General features: G+C 37.1%; 2 protein-coding genes across 2 annotated transcripts in view; both read left to right on the forward strand.

Annotated features, from left to right (window-relative positions):
- Positions 1 to 13,445, forward strand: part of LOC141844859 (uncharacterized) — a 19,166-nt gene extending 5,721 nt beyond the window's left edge. Inside the window, 8 exon segments of the mRNA XM_074732839.1 lie at positions 3,516 to 3,592; positions 5,896 to 6,052; positions 6,207 to 6,362; positions 9,113 to 9,173; positions 10,579 to 10,934; positions 10,936 to 12,465; positions 12,467 to 12,832; positions 12,834 to 13,445. Of these exon segments, the coding sequence (XP_074588940.1) occupies positions 3,516 to 3,592; positions 5,896 to 6,052; positions 6,207 to 6,362; positions 9,113 to 9,173; positions 10,579 to 10,934; positions 10,936 to 12,465; positions 12,467 to 12,832; positions 12,834 to 13,445 (3,315 nt within the window).
- Positions 13,446 to 16,288: 2,843 nt separating this feature from the next.
- The window catches only part of LOC141844860 (disease resistance protein Pik-2-like), a 2,679-nt gene continuing 289 nt past the window's right edge, over positions 16,289 to 18,678 (forward strand). Inside the window, exon 1 of the mRNA XM_074732840.1 lies at positions 16,289 to 18,671. Coding sequence (XP_074588941.1) covers positions 16,335 to 18,671 — 2,337 coding nt within the window. The 5' untranslated portion in view covers positions 16,289 to 16,334. The remainder of the gene's footprint in view (positions 18,672 to 18,678) is intronic.

Below are 18,678 nucleotides of genomic sequence, written 5' to 3' on the forward strand. Positions count from 1 at the left end.
CGGGACGAAGGCGCTACAGTGATCGCGACAATGAGCTACAGTGAAACTCCTCGTTTTAACTGGGATTTGAAAATCGGCCGGCTTAGCACTGTTCAGACCGGGTTAATTTGTGATTTAGCGCCGGTTCAACTCTGGATTCAACTTTAATTGGTCCGGTTCAGCTCCAATTCGACTCCGGTTCGAGTCAAATTCACATGGGATCAGTCCAAATCAAATGTAGGTCTTGATTCATGAGGTTGGATCCATCAATTTGGTCAATCTTGGCTCAATTTAACTCGATCTCAATTTAGGTTCCATCTTGGTTCAACTTGAGTCCTACAAAATCAAATCCAATTAATGTACAATTAACCATTAAATTGCAGAAATATAATTGACCATCAAATTATGCAACATATGACAAATATACTCCAATCACTTCATTAAACCATTTGTTTTTCATGTAAAACCCCAACATAAAGCGATAAAATGCATAACAAACCCAACTTATCATGGATCCGCCACCTTAGCGGCCCCACACGGTCGGCCCCACGACCATCTGTGAGGAGGTAAATCGAGAAAGTGCAATTGGTTACGACGCAGGAGGGTGTTGCCTGGTTTCGCCAAGATTCGAACCCTTGCCCTCTTCTGCAAGTCTGCTGCGTCGTAACCAACTCACCTATGCCCCGAGGGCATCATGCTTAATAAGTCACACTAAGCAATAGTGAGGCTAAATGGATAGAGTTTCTACCTCTTATCTCTTCCTGTATCTTTTTTATCTGTCTTCATTTAACATGTCTCCTTAGGCCCAATCAAAAGAAGAGTGAAATGGCAACAAGGTTTTCTTTTCAATCATTTAGGAGTTGATTTTTTGTCATGCCAACTCTCTTTTACTAGAATTTGGATCAAGATGAATCAAGAGAGAGTCTAATTTCAATTCAGGGATGAGAAACTAATTTCAAATTCTAATGACTAATCCAGATATAATTCAAGAATAGGCTTACAAACTATAGGCAACAAGCTCAATACTAGAGTAAGCTTTACTAACTTGATCAAGGATTAAGTTCCATCTCAATAGGTTTATAGTTCAAAAGGCAGAGCAAATGACCTCAGTGTAGTTCAAAAGCAAATATGGTTAATATGTTAGGAGGCTCAAAAGCATTGATAAGATCAGAACAAACATAGAAGCAACATCTAAACAACCAGTAACTACATTGAACACCAAAGACCAGAAATCAGCAACATTAAATGGTCAAAAATAGAAATTTAACCAGAAGGGATGCACTCTTTTAGACACATGGAAAACTTACTACTAGTTAGATTCTACCAAATACAACCTTAGCGTTAAAATTAAGCAATATGGTTACAATTTTAGTATACTTATACTTAAGTTTTAGTATAAATGTGATGGCAATATGGTTGCAATTTTAAATGAATTAAAATGGACAACTGTTTGTAACCTTTGACGGAGGTGTAAATGAAAGCATGTTCTTTTATAAATTAAGAATTCACATCTTTCATTAACTATGTTATGCTATTAAGTAAGATATTACATTAAAGATGTAATTTTTTTCTTGCTATGTAGTCATCCTTTCTAATATATTTTAGATTTTTCCAATTAAACCGACGAATCATGTTTCAAAAGGTCCTAAATGATTCATGATAAAATACGTTAATTGTGTTGTTAAACATACTGGTTCTCATCTATTTGAAGTTTGTTTTTATTAAATTTTCATCAATTAGCAATTGTGAACCACAGAGCTAGATTCTGATAGATGTCTTCAAATCCGTTAGCTATTTGGGTTGACTCTATATACGTAGAAGAAGAGATTTACAAGCAGAATCTTGTGCTTGGAAGTTGTAGTGTAAATTGTTTTATGTAGAAGAAGAGATTTACAAACAGGCGATCACAAGAGAGGAAACAGTCAAACAGATCACCAAGAATCCCTAACACCAAGAACATCACCTCAGAAACAAAGCCCTAAAACACTCCAACAAAAAAACACAAAAGGGCGCAAATTTCCAACCCACAGGCAGCCATTAAGATCCCAAGAGCTCAAGTTCAACATTACCGAGTAAACAAAGAACGACAAGAGAAGATAATCATGGGAGAAGAAGAAAGGACCTTCCGATCGCGAGGAGAGATCAACGCTCGAGGAATACTCAAAGGAGAGCCAGATCTGCCCTGGGCCAGGCGGAGGCAGAGCTGCAGAGCCGCGGCCGGAGTCGGCGGAGCGCTCGAGGACTGCCGCGCGCTGGTCGGGCTGAGCGCGGAGTAAAGCACAGGCGGAGCTGTGGCCGGTTGGAGGGTGGGTCTGCGCGTTGATGAGCGGCGCTGCAGAAACGTTGATGAGCGGCGCTGCAGAAACGACGATGTGCGAAAGGAGCGATGTGCGGCGATGTGCAAACCCTAAACCCAGTAGCCAAATATAAAAATTAACCAGCCCAGTATAAAAATTAACCCAAAATTTTAGGCCCCTCTAATTTCTGGGCCCTGGGCCATCGCCCTGGTTGCCCTGGCCCAGGGCCGGCTCTGTTCATTACGAGTGGATTGCAAGTCGTTCACTTTGTTATACGATGCATCTCTTTCAAGTGGGGTTGCAGGTCGCTCACTTTGATATTTTTCATTTATACATAATGTATTTATATTAGGTGGAATGCAGGTCATTCATCGTTACTTGTATGACACATCCTTGTTGAGGATATTATATGTGGTTCACACACTCAATAGGCTATGCTGAGTGATAGATAACATAAGACTATAATGGGTGTAATGTGGGAAAATGAGAAATTAAGGAGAACTGATGAATATAATTCAGAAGATAATAAAAGATTAATGTTAAGGAATAATTGTAAATATGTGATGTGTTTGTATGAGGTGGAAAGCAGGTTGTTCACTTTTTCCTAAATGACACATTCTAGATGAGTAGATTATATGTCGTTTACCCATTCAAGAAATCATATTGAGTGATCGAATAAAATAAGACAATAATAGGAACGGATGATATTAATAAAAAAAAGGAAAGAAAAGATGAATGATATGGAAATTATAAAAGATACATGATGTTGTTGATCTTTTTATTAATATTGTCATGCACGTCTTTCGTATCTCCACTGTACACTTTGTGCTCACTCTCCCTTTTCTTTGACTCCAAGTTAATTGTTGAAATATATACATAACACTAAGGGAGTTATTCTAGAGGTATGCATACAGTCAGGTTATTTAGTTTTACTATGTATTTTTGCTCTGACATTGTTATAGTTCACGCGCGGCGAGCGAATCTAGTGTTGTGGCAAGCCTAATTCGTGTGGGGCGTAACACATTGAACCGAAGCACTCTCGTATGATTATATATATATATATATATATATATATATATATATATATATATATATATATATATATATATATATTCCCAATTAGAAGAACTACATTGACATAATTGATTTATGATATTAACAAACTCTTTATTTTTCCTAATAATTCAAGTTATCATGTAAGGTTATTTAAAAAAAAAAGCTACTTGTCACAATAAACTCCCGTCACAAATTTGTGACGGGAATCTGCACCGTTCAATTTTAAAGTTAAGATTAAATCTAGGCCGTAGCTTGAATGAGTGATTTACTTTAGGGTTTAGGGTTTAGGGTTTAGAGTTTAGGGTTTAGGGTTTAGGTTTAGGGTTTAGGATTTAGGGTTTAGGATTTAGGATTTAGGGTTTATGGTTTAAGGTTTAGGGTTTAGGGGTTTAGCGATCGACCGTTGATTTTAAAATCGAACGGTTCATATTTCCGTCACAAATTTGTGACGGGAGTCTATTGCGACAAGGATCCCAACTGTATTTTTTTTCTTGTTTCAATATCAATTTTTGAGAAAGCAACAATAAATAGGATATAAAATAGGACAAGCAAATATAAATAGCAAAATTAACAAATAGAAATATATAGAAACTTACAATTTTTTTATTTTTAACATATACTGAAATCATTATTTACTTATTATCATAAATCCTAAAATGACTTGCAATAGTAATTAGGATTGGAAATAAAGCTTTAATCCATCTCTTCTGCAAAAAGGTGGAATCTGCCACCTTAACAGCCCTACAAGGTCGACTCCACGACCATCTGTGAGGAGGTAAATTGAGAAACTGCAATTGTCACGACACAGGAGGGTATTACCTGGCTTCGCCAGGATTCGAACCCTTGCCCTCTTCTATAAGTCTGCTGCGTCGTAACTAACTCAGCTATGCCTCGGGGGCAATCTATCTCTATACCAACAGAAAGATGCTGTGAATTGAAATCAAAATCAAACGTAAATGGAGACATTTCTTAAGTAATTTAGTCCAACAAGCACTGCATATTTTTCCTTAAATGGGAGCTACACCTAATGGTGTATGTTAATCATGCACGAAGGTAAAGGAATCAAGCAAAAAACTCTACCTCAAATCGAAGGATCTTCGCTGTAGAGCAGCGGCGACGCGACGATGGTAGTGTGAAGACGATGGCAATGGAGGGAGGGTTTGAGGGTGGGTGAATATTGATCTCTTCAATTTTAAGATTAAAGAAAAGCTTAAAAAGGAGAGGAAGAGGAAAAGGTCAATAAGGAAAGCCTGTAATTGCTTGTCAATTCTTGCTTCCTTCCTCTCTGCTCCAATTCAACCTCTGTTTCAAAAATGATTGGTTAGGGAAGAGTTTCATCTAATAATTGATCAACCTCGATTCAGGTCTGAAAACATTGTCTTCAGCTATGACCACCAGTTGACAAATCTGCCGGACTTCACGGCGAAAAAATGGTCACAAACAATATTTAGGGAAATGATACTGTTCCGGCTCGATACTGACGATAGTCACGCTACCAATCAATAAAATGTCGCGTCAATCTTCGTATGTCCATTGACGAGAGGGTCCTGAAGAAGCAAGAACTGAACGCACGGATCCACCAGTTGACAAATCTGCCGGACTTCATGACAGCAAAAAAATGGTCACAAACAATATTTAATGCTGAATTTCAGTCATATTTTTCAGATTGGGACTGCTGCACCTGTTTGTTTGTTTGTTTGCTTGTTTGTTTTCCCCATGTTCACCATTCTTCAAAGGCTACGTTGTAACCTACCTCAGTTGGCGTTTCCTCATTCATCCACACCATTTGCTTCAGTCTTGGAGCTTCACAAGTTCTTTGAGTTGTGACTTGAATTATATATATAGATTTTTAACTCCAAATTTTTTGGCTGTAAATGCTAAGTTTTAATTTTGTAGGATAACACTAAATATAAAAGATTTTAAATTTAATTAATAGAGTAAAAATAAAATATATAAAATTTAAATATAATAGTATTAGATGTAGTAAGACGATTATAAGTTACCTGTAAATAATTTTAAGGATCTAGAATTATTTTTAAAAATATATAGGGATTAATAAAGATGTTTTTATATATTATACAAATAGGATAGTTTATGTGTTTTTTATAATTATAAGGTAGTTCTTAAATTTAAAGAAAGTTTTACAAATGAGAATTGAAACGAGCATATGAGCAAAATAAAAGTTGCAAAAATAATGATAAATTAAGATGGATATGCAAATATACAAGAATAAACAGATAAAAAATAAGATTATTAATTAGAGATAAAGTCAAATTACATATATTGAAAGAAAAACTTAGAAAAACGTATTTAAAATGGTATGAACATATATTTAGAATTCAAATAAATATTCAGGAGGCGCTTGGTAGGCGGGTTTAGGAGAGGGGAATGAGAATGAAATCTATTTCATTCCCATTCTTAATACTTGGTAGACGGGAATGGAAATCAAAATAAGGATTTGATATTCTTGATTTCATAACCTACCCCTCCCCTGGTTATCAAACTCATTCCCATCTGCGCAGCTTTTTCCCCCTTTGCTTTGCTTCTTTCTCGTCCGTGAAAGCCCCTTCGTCACCTGCTCCACCACTACCGTCGCCACCGCGATCTCCATCTCCTCTGTCAACACCTTCATCGACGTCTCCGCCAACGCCTCCTTCACCAAGCACACTCTCCGCCTCAACAGCGGCCAGACCTTCCTCTGCTACTCCTCGCGCAGCAGGGCAACTCGTTGCTCTTCGCCCCGGGCTTCGCGTTGTGCGCCTTGCAGCTCTCCCTGATCCCTCCTATGAGCCAATCCTCGATCGGTTCAGCGTCTGCTATCCGATGTCCGGCGAAGCCTCCTAATTCACTCGGTCCTTCTCTATGGAGTACAAGTGGGAGAAAAAGGGATGGGGCGACCTGCTTCTCCTCGCCCATCCCCTCCACCTCCGCCTCCTCTCCTCCCACGACTGCCGCGTCACCGTGCTCGACGACTTCAAGTACAATAGCATCGACGGCGAACTCGTTGGACTGATTCTCATTCCCATTCCAGTATCTATACCAAGCACCAAAAATTCGGTAATCATTCCCATTGCCATTAACCCCTCAATGGAAATAATAACCATTCCTATTACCGAATGTATACCAAGCGTCCCCTCAATTGATTTATGAGATTATGACAAATACATATATTAATACAAGAAATTTTTTAAAAAATACTTCATTTGTAATAATAAAATAAAATAAAATTTATTTAAATATAAATAATAATATGATTTCATAGAAGATTGAACCTAATATAGGAGTATCCATATAATCGATCTCATTTAGTAGAATAAAGACTCGATTGCTATTGTTCAAGTGAATATTTTAGAATAGTTTATATGCTATTTTCCACAATATAAATTAATTAACAATGTAGTGTGTTTTTGTTGGAATATTCGAAATATTTGATGGTTTTGCCTTCCTTCCTTACTACTTAATAAATAAGCATCTCTAGAAAAATTCTATAATCTTTCACATGATTACATGTTTTCTTGCATATTTCATCGTGTCATGTTGTCCATATTTTAAAAAATAAATTAAATTCATTATCAATAATGTATTTTCCCTATATAAAGCAAATTACATCATTAATATCTTGATGACTCTCTTTTGATGACTCTCTTTTTCTTTCGTAACATCTCACTTAAGATCCTCTTGGCAAGTGTCGACACCTTTCCATTACATTCAAATGCATTGGAATCAACAACATGAATACACTAAAAGAATAAAATCAAGATTAAACACTAGGAAATAACAAACTCTCAAATAATAATTCATTTGTTAAATTTTAAAACTCAAATATAATAGTTTTTAATTTTCTATTCAAATATATCAAAATACCTTTTTAATTAAAATAAACTGAATAGGGAAAATAAAGAAAAAACTTAAATACGATTAATTTCTATAGAGTGATCAAGGATGCTGTCACATAAACGCCGTAAATTCATGTCGTCTCCGATAATCTCTCTCTCTTTTTTTTTTTAATTTCGTGAATTGTAAATTAAAGTAAAAATTAAAAAAAACATTTGTATATTAAATAATATTTCTTTACTTTATAGTTTGGTATTTGTTTTTATTATTTCTTCGCTGTTATAAAAGAGAATGGTAAATATACCGCGAGACTTTAAATCCAAACGCGGCCCGTTATGAATTTCGGATCGGGCAAGAGATTATTGGACCCGGATCCGACAGATGTACCCGCTGCCAATAAAAGGTTGGAGGACGTGGAGGGGGAAGGTGGGGTTTTGGCTCTTGAAGGGCGATCGATTGGGACGGGTGAAACCGAGGCGGCGCCGGCGGCGAGATTGATCGGGTGACGGCCTGAGTAAATGGAAGGCTTGAATGTGGCAGAGGCGGACCTGGTGGTGTACGCCCGCCCTTCAAAATCCAACCAAGTCCGCCGCGCCGTCCTTCACCAACTCAGTTCTCTTCTCTTCACGTCTCTCATCCCTCCTTCCGACCTGATCTTATGATCAATAGTCCCCTTTAATGGTTAATTGTTTGTTCTGTTAAATTATATCTTTTTTATTATGGCAATGCTGTCGTGAGGTATCAATTTTTTTTAAAAAAATGAATGGTCGTTGATTACATAATTTGTTCCTTCGCAATTGAGTATTTGTTCACCATGAGAATATTTATAAACTGTTGCCTAGAAATTTCTTTATAAAAGTTTTTAATCTTTTGGCAATTGAGTTTTTCCATCAAATGTTGTTTTCCCTCTAATGTTTCTAATTTCTATTATTCACCAAACAACACACAATTGCATTTGTTTTGATTCCAGCAACCGAAAAGAAATGAGACGGAATGATGATTTTTTTTTAAAAAAAAAATTATATTTGCATGACTTTCTTTTCTGCAACGGCATGATGAGATATTTGATGGTGTAATTTTGGCATATGAAGTCAATATCCCCAGCAAACCTGCAAATATCATATCAGGATTAATTCCGTTCATAGGAGTTAAAATAAAAGAAAATTTGTTGCCTTTTTCCCCTAAGCCGAGCATGCTATCAGGTGTGTTATCTCTTGTTGTTGATCATGCTATTTTACGCATGCTATTCTATTATGAGTTTTCCTTAGGGTTATTCTTTTAAGAGAATCAACATGCTTACATTCAGACCCTGTCCTAATATTTAGCTCATTTCCCAAATATTTTATGCTACTCTTGTTGATTCTGTTGCAAGAATTTGATGTTAAGTCTGATTCATATGACCTACCAGTTTAAGAGGACTAGTAAGAAGATAAATATATCTTGGTTGCCATGAGTACCACCGATATATCCCTAATTAAGTTGAATAAATTCTTGTGTTGAACTTGGGATATACAGTGAGCTTAGGTAAAGTTATACCAGTTCCCTTGCACATACCATGTGAGAATAAATGCACAGACTTGTTATTTTTTGGATAAGCAGTTACCTGGTGAAATTTAATGACTAATTCATTTCACTAAGCATGAAAGGTTTCAGTTGTTTTTTTATTTGATTAACAAGTAATGGAAACTATATAAACTAAAAGCAATGTGTTTTTTTCTTAACTTGGACATTGTTATTATGGTTTAATATGTGATAACCCAATGTTTTCTTCAGCAGCTATAATGTTAGAAGACATCCGTGAAGAATTTAAGTATAAGATTGTAAGATTCAATTCATATTGTTGTTTTGTCTTCTTTTCCTCTAAGATTGTAAGATTCCTCTTCTTATAGTTATAGTTATTCCTTGTCACATTGTATATCAATACAATTGTATATTCCCAATTACAGAAACATGGTGAAGGTGTCTTTGATAGTTCCTCTCACAAACGTCATGTTATTAAAGCTGGAAGTATGATACGTTTTCAAGTCAAAAGGTGAGCATCATTGATTCTGCCTAATAGTTAATTATAATGCAGTTCTAGTAAGTGAGCAAACTTTGTAGCCTGGTCACATGATAGAAAGTATAGACACAATATATGATACAGAATGTAAATGTCAACTTTAGAATCTTAATTAGGGTATGATTGTATCATATTTGCTGTCAAAGCGTGAGAACCTTGAAATTATTATTTCAATATTCTTATATATGCACACAGTAAAGTACAGCAGTCTTCTAACTACTTAGCATTATATATGTGGAGTTATTATTGTATATCCCGTAATATGATTTACTTTCTTATGCTGTCTGCATCACTCGCTATTTATGTGATAATAGCTATTTTCAGTTCTTAATTTCTCCTGAAACTTCTTACTTTCTATAATTATGGTTTGATCATGTTAAGAATGATGATAAATCTAGATTACACATTGCCTCATCTTTTCATCTACATGAATGTATAGTATATGCACATGATAAACATGACAAATTTCAAAAACTTTGTTTCATACAGTTTTGATGAGGAAATACTTTACATATCGGGATCATTGCTTGCATCGAACAGTAGATGCATCCAATGGTTATCTAAACATGGCACAGAAGATGAATCTATGCATATATACAAGTTTAATTTTGTTTCTCTAACATTTCAATTTGGCCAGATAACCACTTATCTAAAAAAATAACTTTAAAAAAAAAAAAACAAGTGTATGCATTTATTTTTATAATACTTTGCATATGGTATGTGCAAGGGAACTGGTATAACTTGACCTAAGCTCACTGTATATCCCAAGCTTAATAGTCAATACATGAATTGATTCAACTTGATTAGAGATATACTGGTGGCACTCATGGCGACCAAGATATATTTATCTTCTTACTATGTCAGAGCAATCGTGACACCAATAATCAATGATGAAAAAAAATATTAAATCATGTATAATGTTAATCATGCCATAAATAAATTATATCGATAAATTTTATTTTGATGTCAAATACAATCCTATTATATTGTGAAATAGTAGTGCTTATAGATTTGGAACAATAAAAGAAGCACTAGTCAACGGTAATGCACATGCTTGGAGCTACAGCTGTAAGCCACGTTATTTAATTTAATATAAATCATAATAATTTCAGTTTTTTTTTAAAATGTTTCCTTCGTATAAATTATGTTCGATCAAAGTTCCAAAGTCAAACAAGAGGATCGTATTCGATATAATATAAATTATATCGAATAAATGCTATTTTGATGTCAAGTGGAATCTTATTTATATTGTGAGGTAGCAGTTGAAATAATAAAAGAAGTATCAGTCCATAGTCATGCACATGCACGACAGCTGTAAGGTTTACAAATCATAATAATTTCAGTAAAAAGAAGAGGATCTTAGTTCTGAGCTCTTATTTCCTAACCACCGCCGGACGGAGATTTGCAGTATGGCGACGATGATGGCTATGAAGGTTGTGGACTTCTCCTTTCAGTCTGTGGCTGGAAAGCTAGAGAGGATGGTAGAGGAAGAAGCTGCGTTGCTGGCAGGAGTCGAAGATGATGTCCGATACATAGTAGCTGAGCTCAAAAGCATCATCGCTTTCTTGACGGACATGTCAACCAGGCGGAATCTGGATGAACGAATGCAGAACTGGGTGCGGGAGGTGAGGGAGGTGGCCTACGATGCCGAAGACTCGATCGATGAGTTCGAGTGCCGTCTCCGATCGACACCCTACGACGAGCTTCGGAGTCAAAGGTCTTTTCATGTGTTTCTGTCGCTGCCTTAAGTCTTTGAAAGCTCGCCATAGCGTCGCTTCAGAGCTCAAGAAATTGAAGATTGAAGTAGAAGAGATCAGAAAGCGGCACGATCGCTATTCCCACCCAAATGAAGCTGCAAGCTATGGCACCGCCACCAGCTTGGACATGGCCGATAGATACTCCGATCCACGGATCATCGGCCATTTTGTAGAGGAAGCTCAACTCGTGGGCATCAACCAGAGTAGAGATATGCTCATCAAGTGGGTGATGGACGAGAACTATCCGGAGCTCACAACGATTTCTCTCGTCGGCTTCGGTGGTCTAGGAAAGACAACTCTGGCCAAAACAATCTATGACGATCCTAGTACCGTCGGAGGCCACTTCCAATCTCGAGCTTGGATTGCAGTGTCACAAAATTACAACATCAAAGAGCTTCTCAAAAAGATTATTCGACAAATTTCCGTCAGCGAGCAACAAGTCCGAGATGTTCTGGGGTGCCAAGATGCCAGTATGAACACAGAGCATCTTCTAAATATGATGGACGATTCACAACTGGTGCAGACGATCAGAGGCCATCTCCGTGGAAAGAGGTATTTCATTGTTTTTGATGATGTCTGGAGTACTGAAGCATGGGAAAGCTTGCGCATTATATTGCCACCAGGTAAAGAAGGAAGTAGGGTCATAGTGACCACCCGCATTGAGGAAGTGGCAAATACAAGTTGTTCTCTTAATCGTCAATTTATATTTAAAGTCTCTCCTTTATCACCTGAGTTATCTTGGGAGTTATTCCGTAGAAGAGTATTTGAAGCACCAGTTTATAATTGTCCTCCAGAATTAGAAAATATTGGCAGAGAAATCTTACAAAAGTGTGATGGACTGCCACTTGCGATTGTGACAATTGGAGGTCTTCTAGCTTCCAAGCCTGATAAAAATCTCGAGGAATGGAAAGACTTGCCTAATCATCTTGGTTTGGAGAAAGAAATTACGAAAATCAATCAGATATTAATTTTGAGTTATAATGACTTACCTTACTATCTCAAGCCTTGCTTCTTGTTCTTAGGCATCTTCCCTGAGGATTATGAGATTAGTCGGAAGCACTTGATGAGACGGTGGATTGCTGAAGGGATTGTGAGTGGCGTAGGTGGCTTCCCTGTTGAGAAAGTTGCTGAGCACTGCTTCAATCAGTTGGTGAGTCGTAGTTTGTTGCAGCCATCAAAATTCAATTATAATGGGATAGTGAAATCCTGTTGTGTCCATGATATGATGCTCGATGTCATAATCTCTATATCAAGGAAGGAGAACTTTATGGTGCTATTGAATGAGCCGACGATGAATCTGCCGCGACATCAAAAGATAAGACGCTTATCACATCACGAAGAAAGCAGTGGACTAGTGCCTAACACTGATTTGTCTCACCTCCGATCCTTCACTGCATTTGGCGAGCATGTACTACTGAAGGATTATAGAAAGCAGAGGCTGTTGAGGGCAATTGATGTGGAAGGCCAATCGCAAGGACTTCTTTGATCTCCACCCCAAGAGCTTTTCCAAATTGTTTCTTTTGAAGTACTTGTCTCTAAGAAATACTGGATTATATGAATTGCCAGATTCAATAGGAGATTTGCAGAATCTAGAATTTTTGGATATAAGAGGAACTTGTATTAGACAACTACCCAATTCTTTCGTCAAACTTCAAAAACTGGTCCATATGCTTACTGGTGCTTATTTTAAAGTGTCCTCTCTTAAGTTATACGAGCTGGGTTTATTTGTCCCGAAAGGAATAAGGAGGTTGAAAAAACTTCGCAAACTTGGAATGGTACGTGCTTATAATGTGCAGTTGCTACAGGAGATTGGTGAGCTTGTCGACCTCCAGAAGCTTGCCATCTGTTTTGAAGTATCATCAAGATAGAGCAAGAGGAATGCTGGAGGAGATAAGCGCCCTGCTCTCGAAGCTCAATAGCAGCCTTCGATCACTAATAATTTTGCATTTGGAAAACGACAATCTGAAAAAGACACTCGATGAGGTAGCTTCGCCGCCATTGCTGCTCTGCAAGTTCAAGATAGATGGCAAACTTGGCGGATTGCCTGCTTGGTTTGCATCTCTGAATCAGGTTGTCGAGATAAATCTGCAAAGAACGGGACTGCATCTCCAGGATCTGCAAGTCTTGAGAAATCTCCACACTCTGGTCAAGCTGGTCTTAGGAGCCGGGTCATTCGACATTAATGATGAGGATTTCGTCTTCGATCAGGTAGGGTTCACACATCTCAAATTCCTGGAAATTCATAGGCAGAGTGTGAGTTTCGAAGAAGGTGCAATCCAAAGCCTGGAAATTCTTAAAATGATTGATTTCACTGCTACATGTGGCTTCAATGGAATAGAACATCTGCATGGGCTAAAGGAGGTTCACATTCATTCTTGGTATGAAGATACAATAGAGATGGTCAAAAATATTGCAGCAAACCATTCAAATCGTCCCAAATGTTTTGCAACGCTAATCCAGTAAGGCATATGATTTGATTTAGAGGAAGCAGAACTTTCTGTCGATGCAAAGATGAAATTATTAGAAGATCTGGTGTGGTGTGGTGTGTACTACTTCTGCTCTCCAACTTATCCATTGTTAATCTCTTCTATTATGCTTAATTCTCAAACTTGTTTTGCTATTCAAATTATCCTTTGTCAATCTCTTCCACTATGCCTTGCTTGCTAGCTTTTGTATTTCTGAAGCACTAAGTAATGTAATCTTCAAACATTGCTCTCTAGCTTAATAAATTGCTATTGCTATTCAAAATAAGAATGATTATTCTTGAATTAGCTAGGCAAGTAGTATGTGACATTCTCCAGCCATGCATGATGCACCCCTTCAATGAATTCATAATTATGCGCTTAGGAAGAAATCTATATAATTCAATTATCATTGTGTGCTTTACTATATAATACAACTATCACCGTATTCAATTAGACATGTAGAATTATAAATGAGACTGTAATATACAAAAAAAAATTATCGAATAAACTTTTATATCACTTTGGATAACTTTACCAGCTTTTAAAAAATAATTTGCATATTTTTTAAAATTGATAGAATAATCACAATTAATCTTCAAGCTCAATGTCAAATTCATAATTTTCTTTCATTCATTCAAAGTTTATCTCCTCATCTTTTATTAGAAAAAAATAACAAGAATCATCCGAATTGTTAGTACGTATATACAAATCATAAATAAATATTATAATTAAATAATTTGATAACATACATTTAGGTAATTGAAAGATATATAAGAAATTGAAACCATTGAAAATAAGACAAAATAAAAATATCACAAGTGTAGGAGAAGAAAACGAACATCGCATTCAAAGCTCCCCTGCTTTTGCTTTGATTCCGCCATCGTTGTTTTGACAAAGTAATTACAATTTAAATCTAACCGTCCATATAACTAGAATTTTGATAGATTAAAGCAGAGAGATTACACTTTTGTTGATTTATATGCCCACAAACAAAACTAATTTAGCGTCAATTTAATTCAAGCTTTTTTTGGGGTTTTCCAACTATCTGAAGAAATTAAAATAACTAGTTTTGATTTGTCATAAGAAAATAAAACGACTAAACTCACCAGAAAAAAAATTAAGAAATGAGTTCAGACTTCTTCAGGAAAATAGAGTAAATGATTTGAGATTGGAAATGGCTTTTCCAATGCCATGGAGTTGGATTAAATTTGATCATGATCAAGATGAAAGGAAAGCCAGTAAATTCTTGCTTCCTCTCTACTCCAATTCAACCTCTGTTTCAACCATGTGCCTATAGACTATATATACCGTACGTCTGATCACTCGACCGATAAAACTTAAAGAGTAGTGCAAAAATATCATTCCTTTCACCAGAAAATTAATTTGATTAAGGAAGAGTTTCATGTGACAACTGATCCAATTGAGAATTGAAGAACAGATTAAGGAAGAGTTTTATGAGCTGTGCCTACCTCACTTGGCGTTTTCTGATTCATCCACCACTTCAATTTGCTTCACAAGTTTTGCTGAAACAGAAGAACTTAAACTCTGATTATGACTTGAATAATACTTAACTTTAACTCACTTCAAGTTGAATATTTTACAACTTTATATTTGTATGCTATTTTTCACAATGTAAATTACAGTTTTTGTATGCATTTCATTAACAATATAGTTTTTGGTAAGTAGATCTCCTAGTAGAAGTAGTTGCTTGCTAGCTGCTGCATGATTCATGGGATTCTTACAGCCATTGCCCTGCTGCATAGTTTTTTCAAAAGAGATTATAATAATTTTCCACTTTGATCTTTAAAAGTGTAAGTTTGCCAAATTCTTCAGGTTAGTGACAAAAATTAAAATGAAATTGAAATATCCATCCTAAAAACTGAAATCATGCAAATTGAAGGATTTTGGCGATCTAGCGACACCACCTCATGATCAAAACGGTTTGTTTATGGGATTCAATTAGGTCTCGGATAGCCTCAATTCACTTATAATCTTTTCAAGTTCACCCAAACTCCTTCAGCGAATCTGCCACCCCAGCAGCGTCACACGGTCGATCCCACGACTATCTATGAGGAAGTAAATCGAGAATGCAAATGACCGATTTGTTTAGTCTGCTCCGTCATAACTAACTAAATTAGGTCTCGGATAGCCCCCACACGATGAGTTCTCCAAACTCTTCACTTATAATAATCTTTCCAAGTTAACTCCAGTTGGAGAACTCATTGCTCCTGGGACGAGTTTTCCAAACATTGCATATGTTTACCCATTGCATAGCTAGCAGGGCTATGTAATAATTTGTTTTTAGTTTTTTCTTCGGCTTTGCTTCGCTGCCTTTCTTTTATTTTTTTATTATAAATTTTGCTTTAATTATGCATTGGCTAAATAATTTTGTTCTCCTTTTAATTTTCTTTATTTCTTAAAAAATAAAATTTGCTATCTTGTTCTTTTCTTTTCGCGTGAGTAAAGTGAACTTAGAATTAAAATACTATAGTGGGTAGGGCTCGAAGTGCAATTCATATTTTGTGTAGTGGGGAATAAATAAAGTAATATATTTTATATATTGGGTAGAGCTCAAAGTGCGATTCATATTTTTTATAGTGAGGAATAAATAAAGTTATATATATATATATATATATATATATAATCTTGTGTCACTCATAAAAAGATTTGGAAGAATAAAGCTCCCAAAGTCACTTTATTTAATTTAATATAAATCATTATAATTTCAATTGTTTTTAGTGTTTCCATGATACAAATTATGCTCAATCAACGTTTCAAAGTAAAACCAACAAGACGTTGGATGTAAGCTCAAAAATAGGACGTACCTAAATCATTCTCCATTATCATCATCTTTCTTCCTAACCGCCGACGGCCGGAGATTGGCAACATGGCGACGATGATGGCTATGAAGGTTGTGGACTTCGCCTCTCAGTCCCTCATGGAAAAGCTAGAGAGGATGCTAATCGAAGAAGCCGCGTTGCTGGCCGGAGTCGAAGATGATGTCCGGGACATAGTCGCTGAGCTCAGAAGCATCAACTCATTCTTGACGGTCATGTCAACAAGGCGCAATCTGGATGATCAACTCCAGAACTGGGTGCAGGAAGTGAGGGAGGTGGCCTATGACGCCGAAGACTCGATCGATGAGTTCGAGTGCCGTCTCCGATCGACAGGCTACGACGAGCTCGGAGTCAAAGGTCTTTTCATGTGTTGCTATCGCTGCCTTAAGTCTTTGAAAGCTCGCCATGGCGTCGCTTCAAAGCTCAAGAAATTGAAGATTGAAATAGAAGAGATCAGAAAGAGGCATGATCGCTATTCCCACCTAAATGAAGCTACAAGCTATGGCACCGCCACCAGCTTGGGCATGGCCGATAGATATTCCGATCCACGGATCATCGGCCATTTTGTAGAGGAAGCTCAACTCGTGGGCATCAACCAGAGTCGAGATATGCTCATCAAGTGGGTGATGGACAAGAACTATCTGGAGCTCACAACAATTTCTCTTGTCGGCTTTGGTGGTTTAGGAAAGACAACTTTGGCCAAGACCATCTATGACAATCCTATTATCCTCGGAGGCCACTTCCAACATCGAGCTTGGATCACAGTGTCACAAAATTACAACATCAAAGAGCTTCTCAAAAAGATTATTCGACAAATTTCCGTCAGCAAACAACAAGTCCGAGATGTTCTAGGGTGCCAAGATGCCAGTATGAACACAGAACATCTTCTAAATATGATGGACGATTCACAACTGGTGCAGACAATCAGAGGCCATCTTCGTGGAAAGAGGTATTTGCTTGTTTTTGATGACGTTTGGAGCACTGAAGCATGGGAAAACTTGAGCATTGCACTACCACAAGGTAAAGAAGGAAGTAGGGTCATAGTGACCACCCGCATTATGGAAGTCGCAAATACAAGTTGTTCCCGTAATCGTCAATTTATATTTAAAGTCTCTGCTTTATCACCTGTGTTATCTTGGGAGTTATTCTGTAGAAGAGTATTTGAAGCACTAGATTATAATTGTCCTCCAGAATTAGAAAATATTGGTAGAGAAATCTTACAAAAGTGTAATGGACTGCCACTTGCGATTGTGACAATCGGAGGTCTTCTAGCTTCCAAGCTTGATAAGAATCTCGAGGAATGGAAAGACTTGCGTGATCATCTTGGTTTGGAAAAAGAAACTAATGATATGCTTTCGAAGATCAATCAGATATTAATTTTGAGTTATAATGACTTGCCTTACTATTTCAAGCCTTGCTTCTTATTTTTAGGCATCTTCCCTGAGGATTATGAGATTCGTCAGAAGCAGTTGATGAGATGGTGGATTGCTGAAGGGATTGTGAAGGGCATAGATGGCTTCCCCACTGAGAAAGTCATCGAGCGTTGCTTCAAGGAGTTGGTGAGTCGTAGTTTGGTGCAACCATCAGAATTTGATGAAAATGGGATAGTAAAATCTTATCGCGTCCATGACATGATGCTCGATGTCATAATCTCAATATCAAGGAAGGGGAACTTTATGATGTTACTGAATGAGCAACCTAATATTCTGCCACGATGTCAAAAGATAAGACGTTTATCGTGGCACGGAAAAAACAGTGGGCTGATGCCAACAGACATTGATCTGCACCACCTCCGATCATTCACTGCATTTGGTGAGCATGTACCACTGAAGGATTATAGAAAGCAGCGGGTGTTGAGGGCAATTGACCTGGAAGGATGTCGGAAGTTGAATGACCTCCATCCTAAGAGCTTTTCCAAGTTGTGTCTTTTGAAGTACTTATCTCTAAGAAATACTAGATTATCTAAATTGCCAGATTCAATAGGAGATTTGCAGAATCTAGAGTTTTTGGATATTAGAGGAACTAATATCCAAGAACTACCCAATACCATCGTCAAACTCAAAAAACTGGTCCATCTGCTTGCTGGACATTATTTGAAAGAGTATTTTGTTAAGATATGGATTCGAATCCCGGTATTGAAGGTCCCGAAAGGAATAAGAAGGTTGAAAAAACTTCGCATGCTTGGAATGGTATGTGCTGATAATGTGCAGTTGCTACAGGAGATTGGTGAGCTTGTCGACCTCCAGAAGCTTGCCATCTCTTTTGGAATTTATGGTCAAGATTTAGCAAGAGGAATGCTGGAGGAGACAAGCGCCCTGCTCTCGAAGCTCAATGGCAGCCTTCGATCACTAATCATTTTGCAAGTGGCAAACGGCGATCTCAAAAAGGCACTCG

Source organism: Curcuma longa, chromosome 14 (assembly GCF_044706935.1).
Source record: "Curcuma longa cultivar G26 ecotype Majalengka, Jawa Barat chromosome 14, ITB_CL_G26_1.1, whole genome shotgun sequence".
Taxonomy (NCBI): Eukaryota; Viridiplantae; Streptophyta; class Magnoliopsida; order Zingiberales; family Zingiberaceae; genus Curcuma; species Curcuma longa.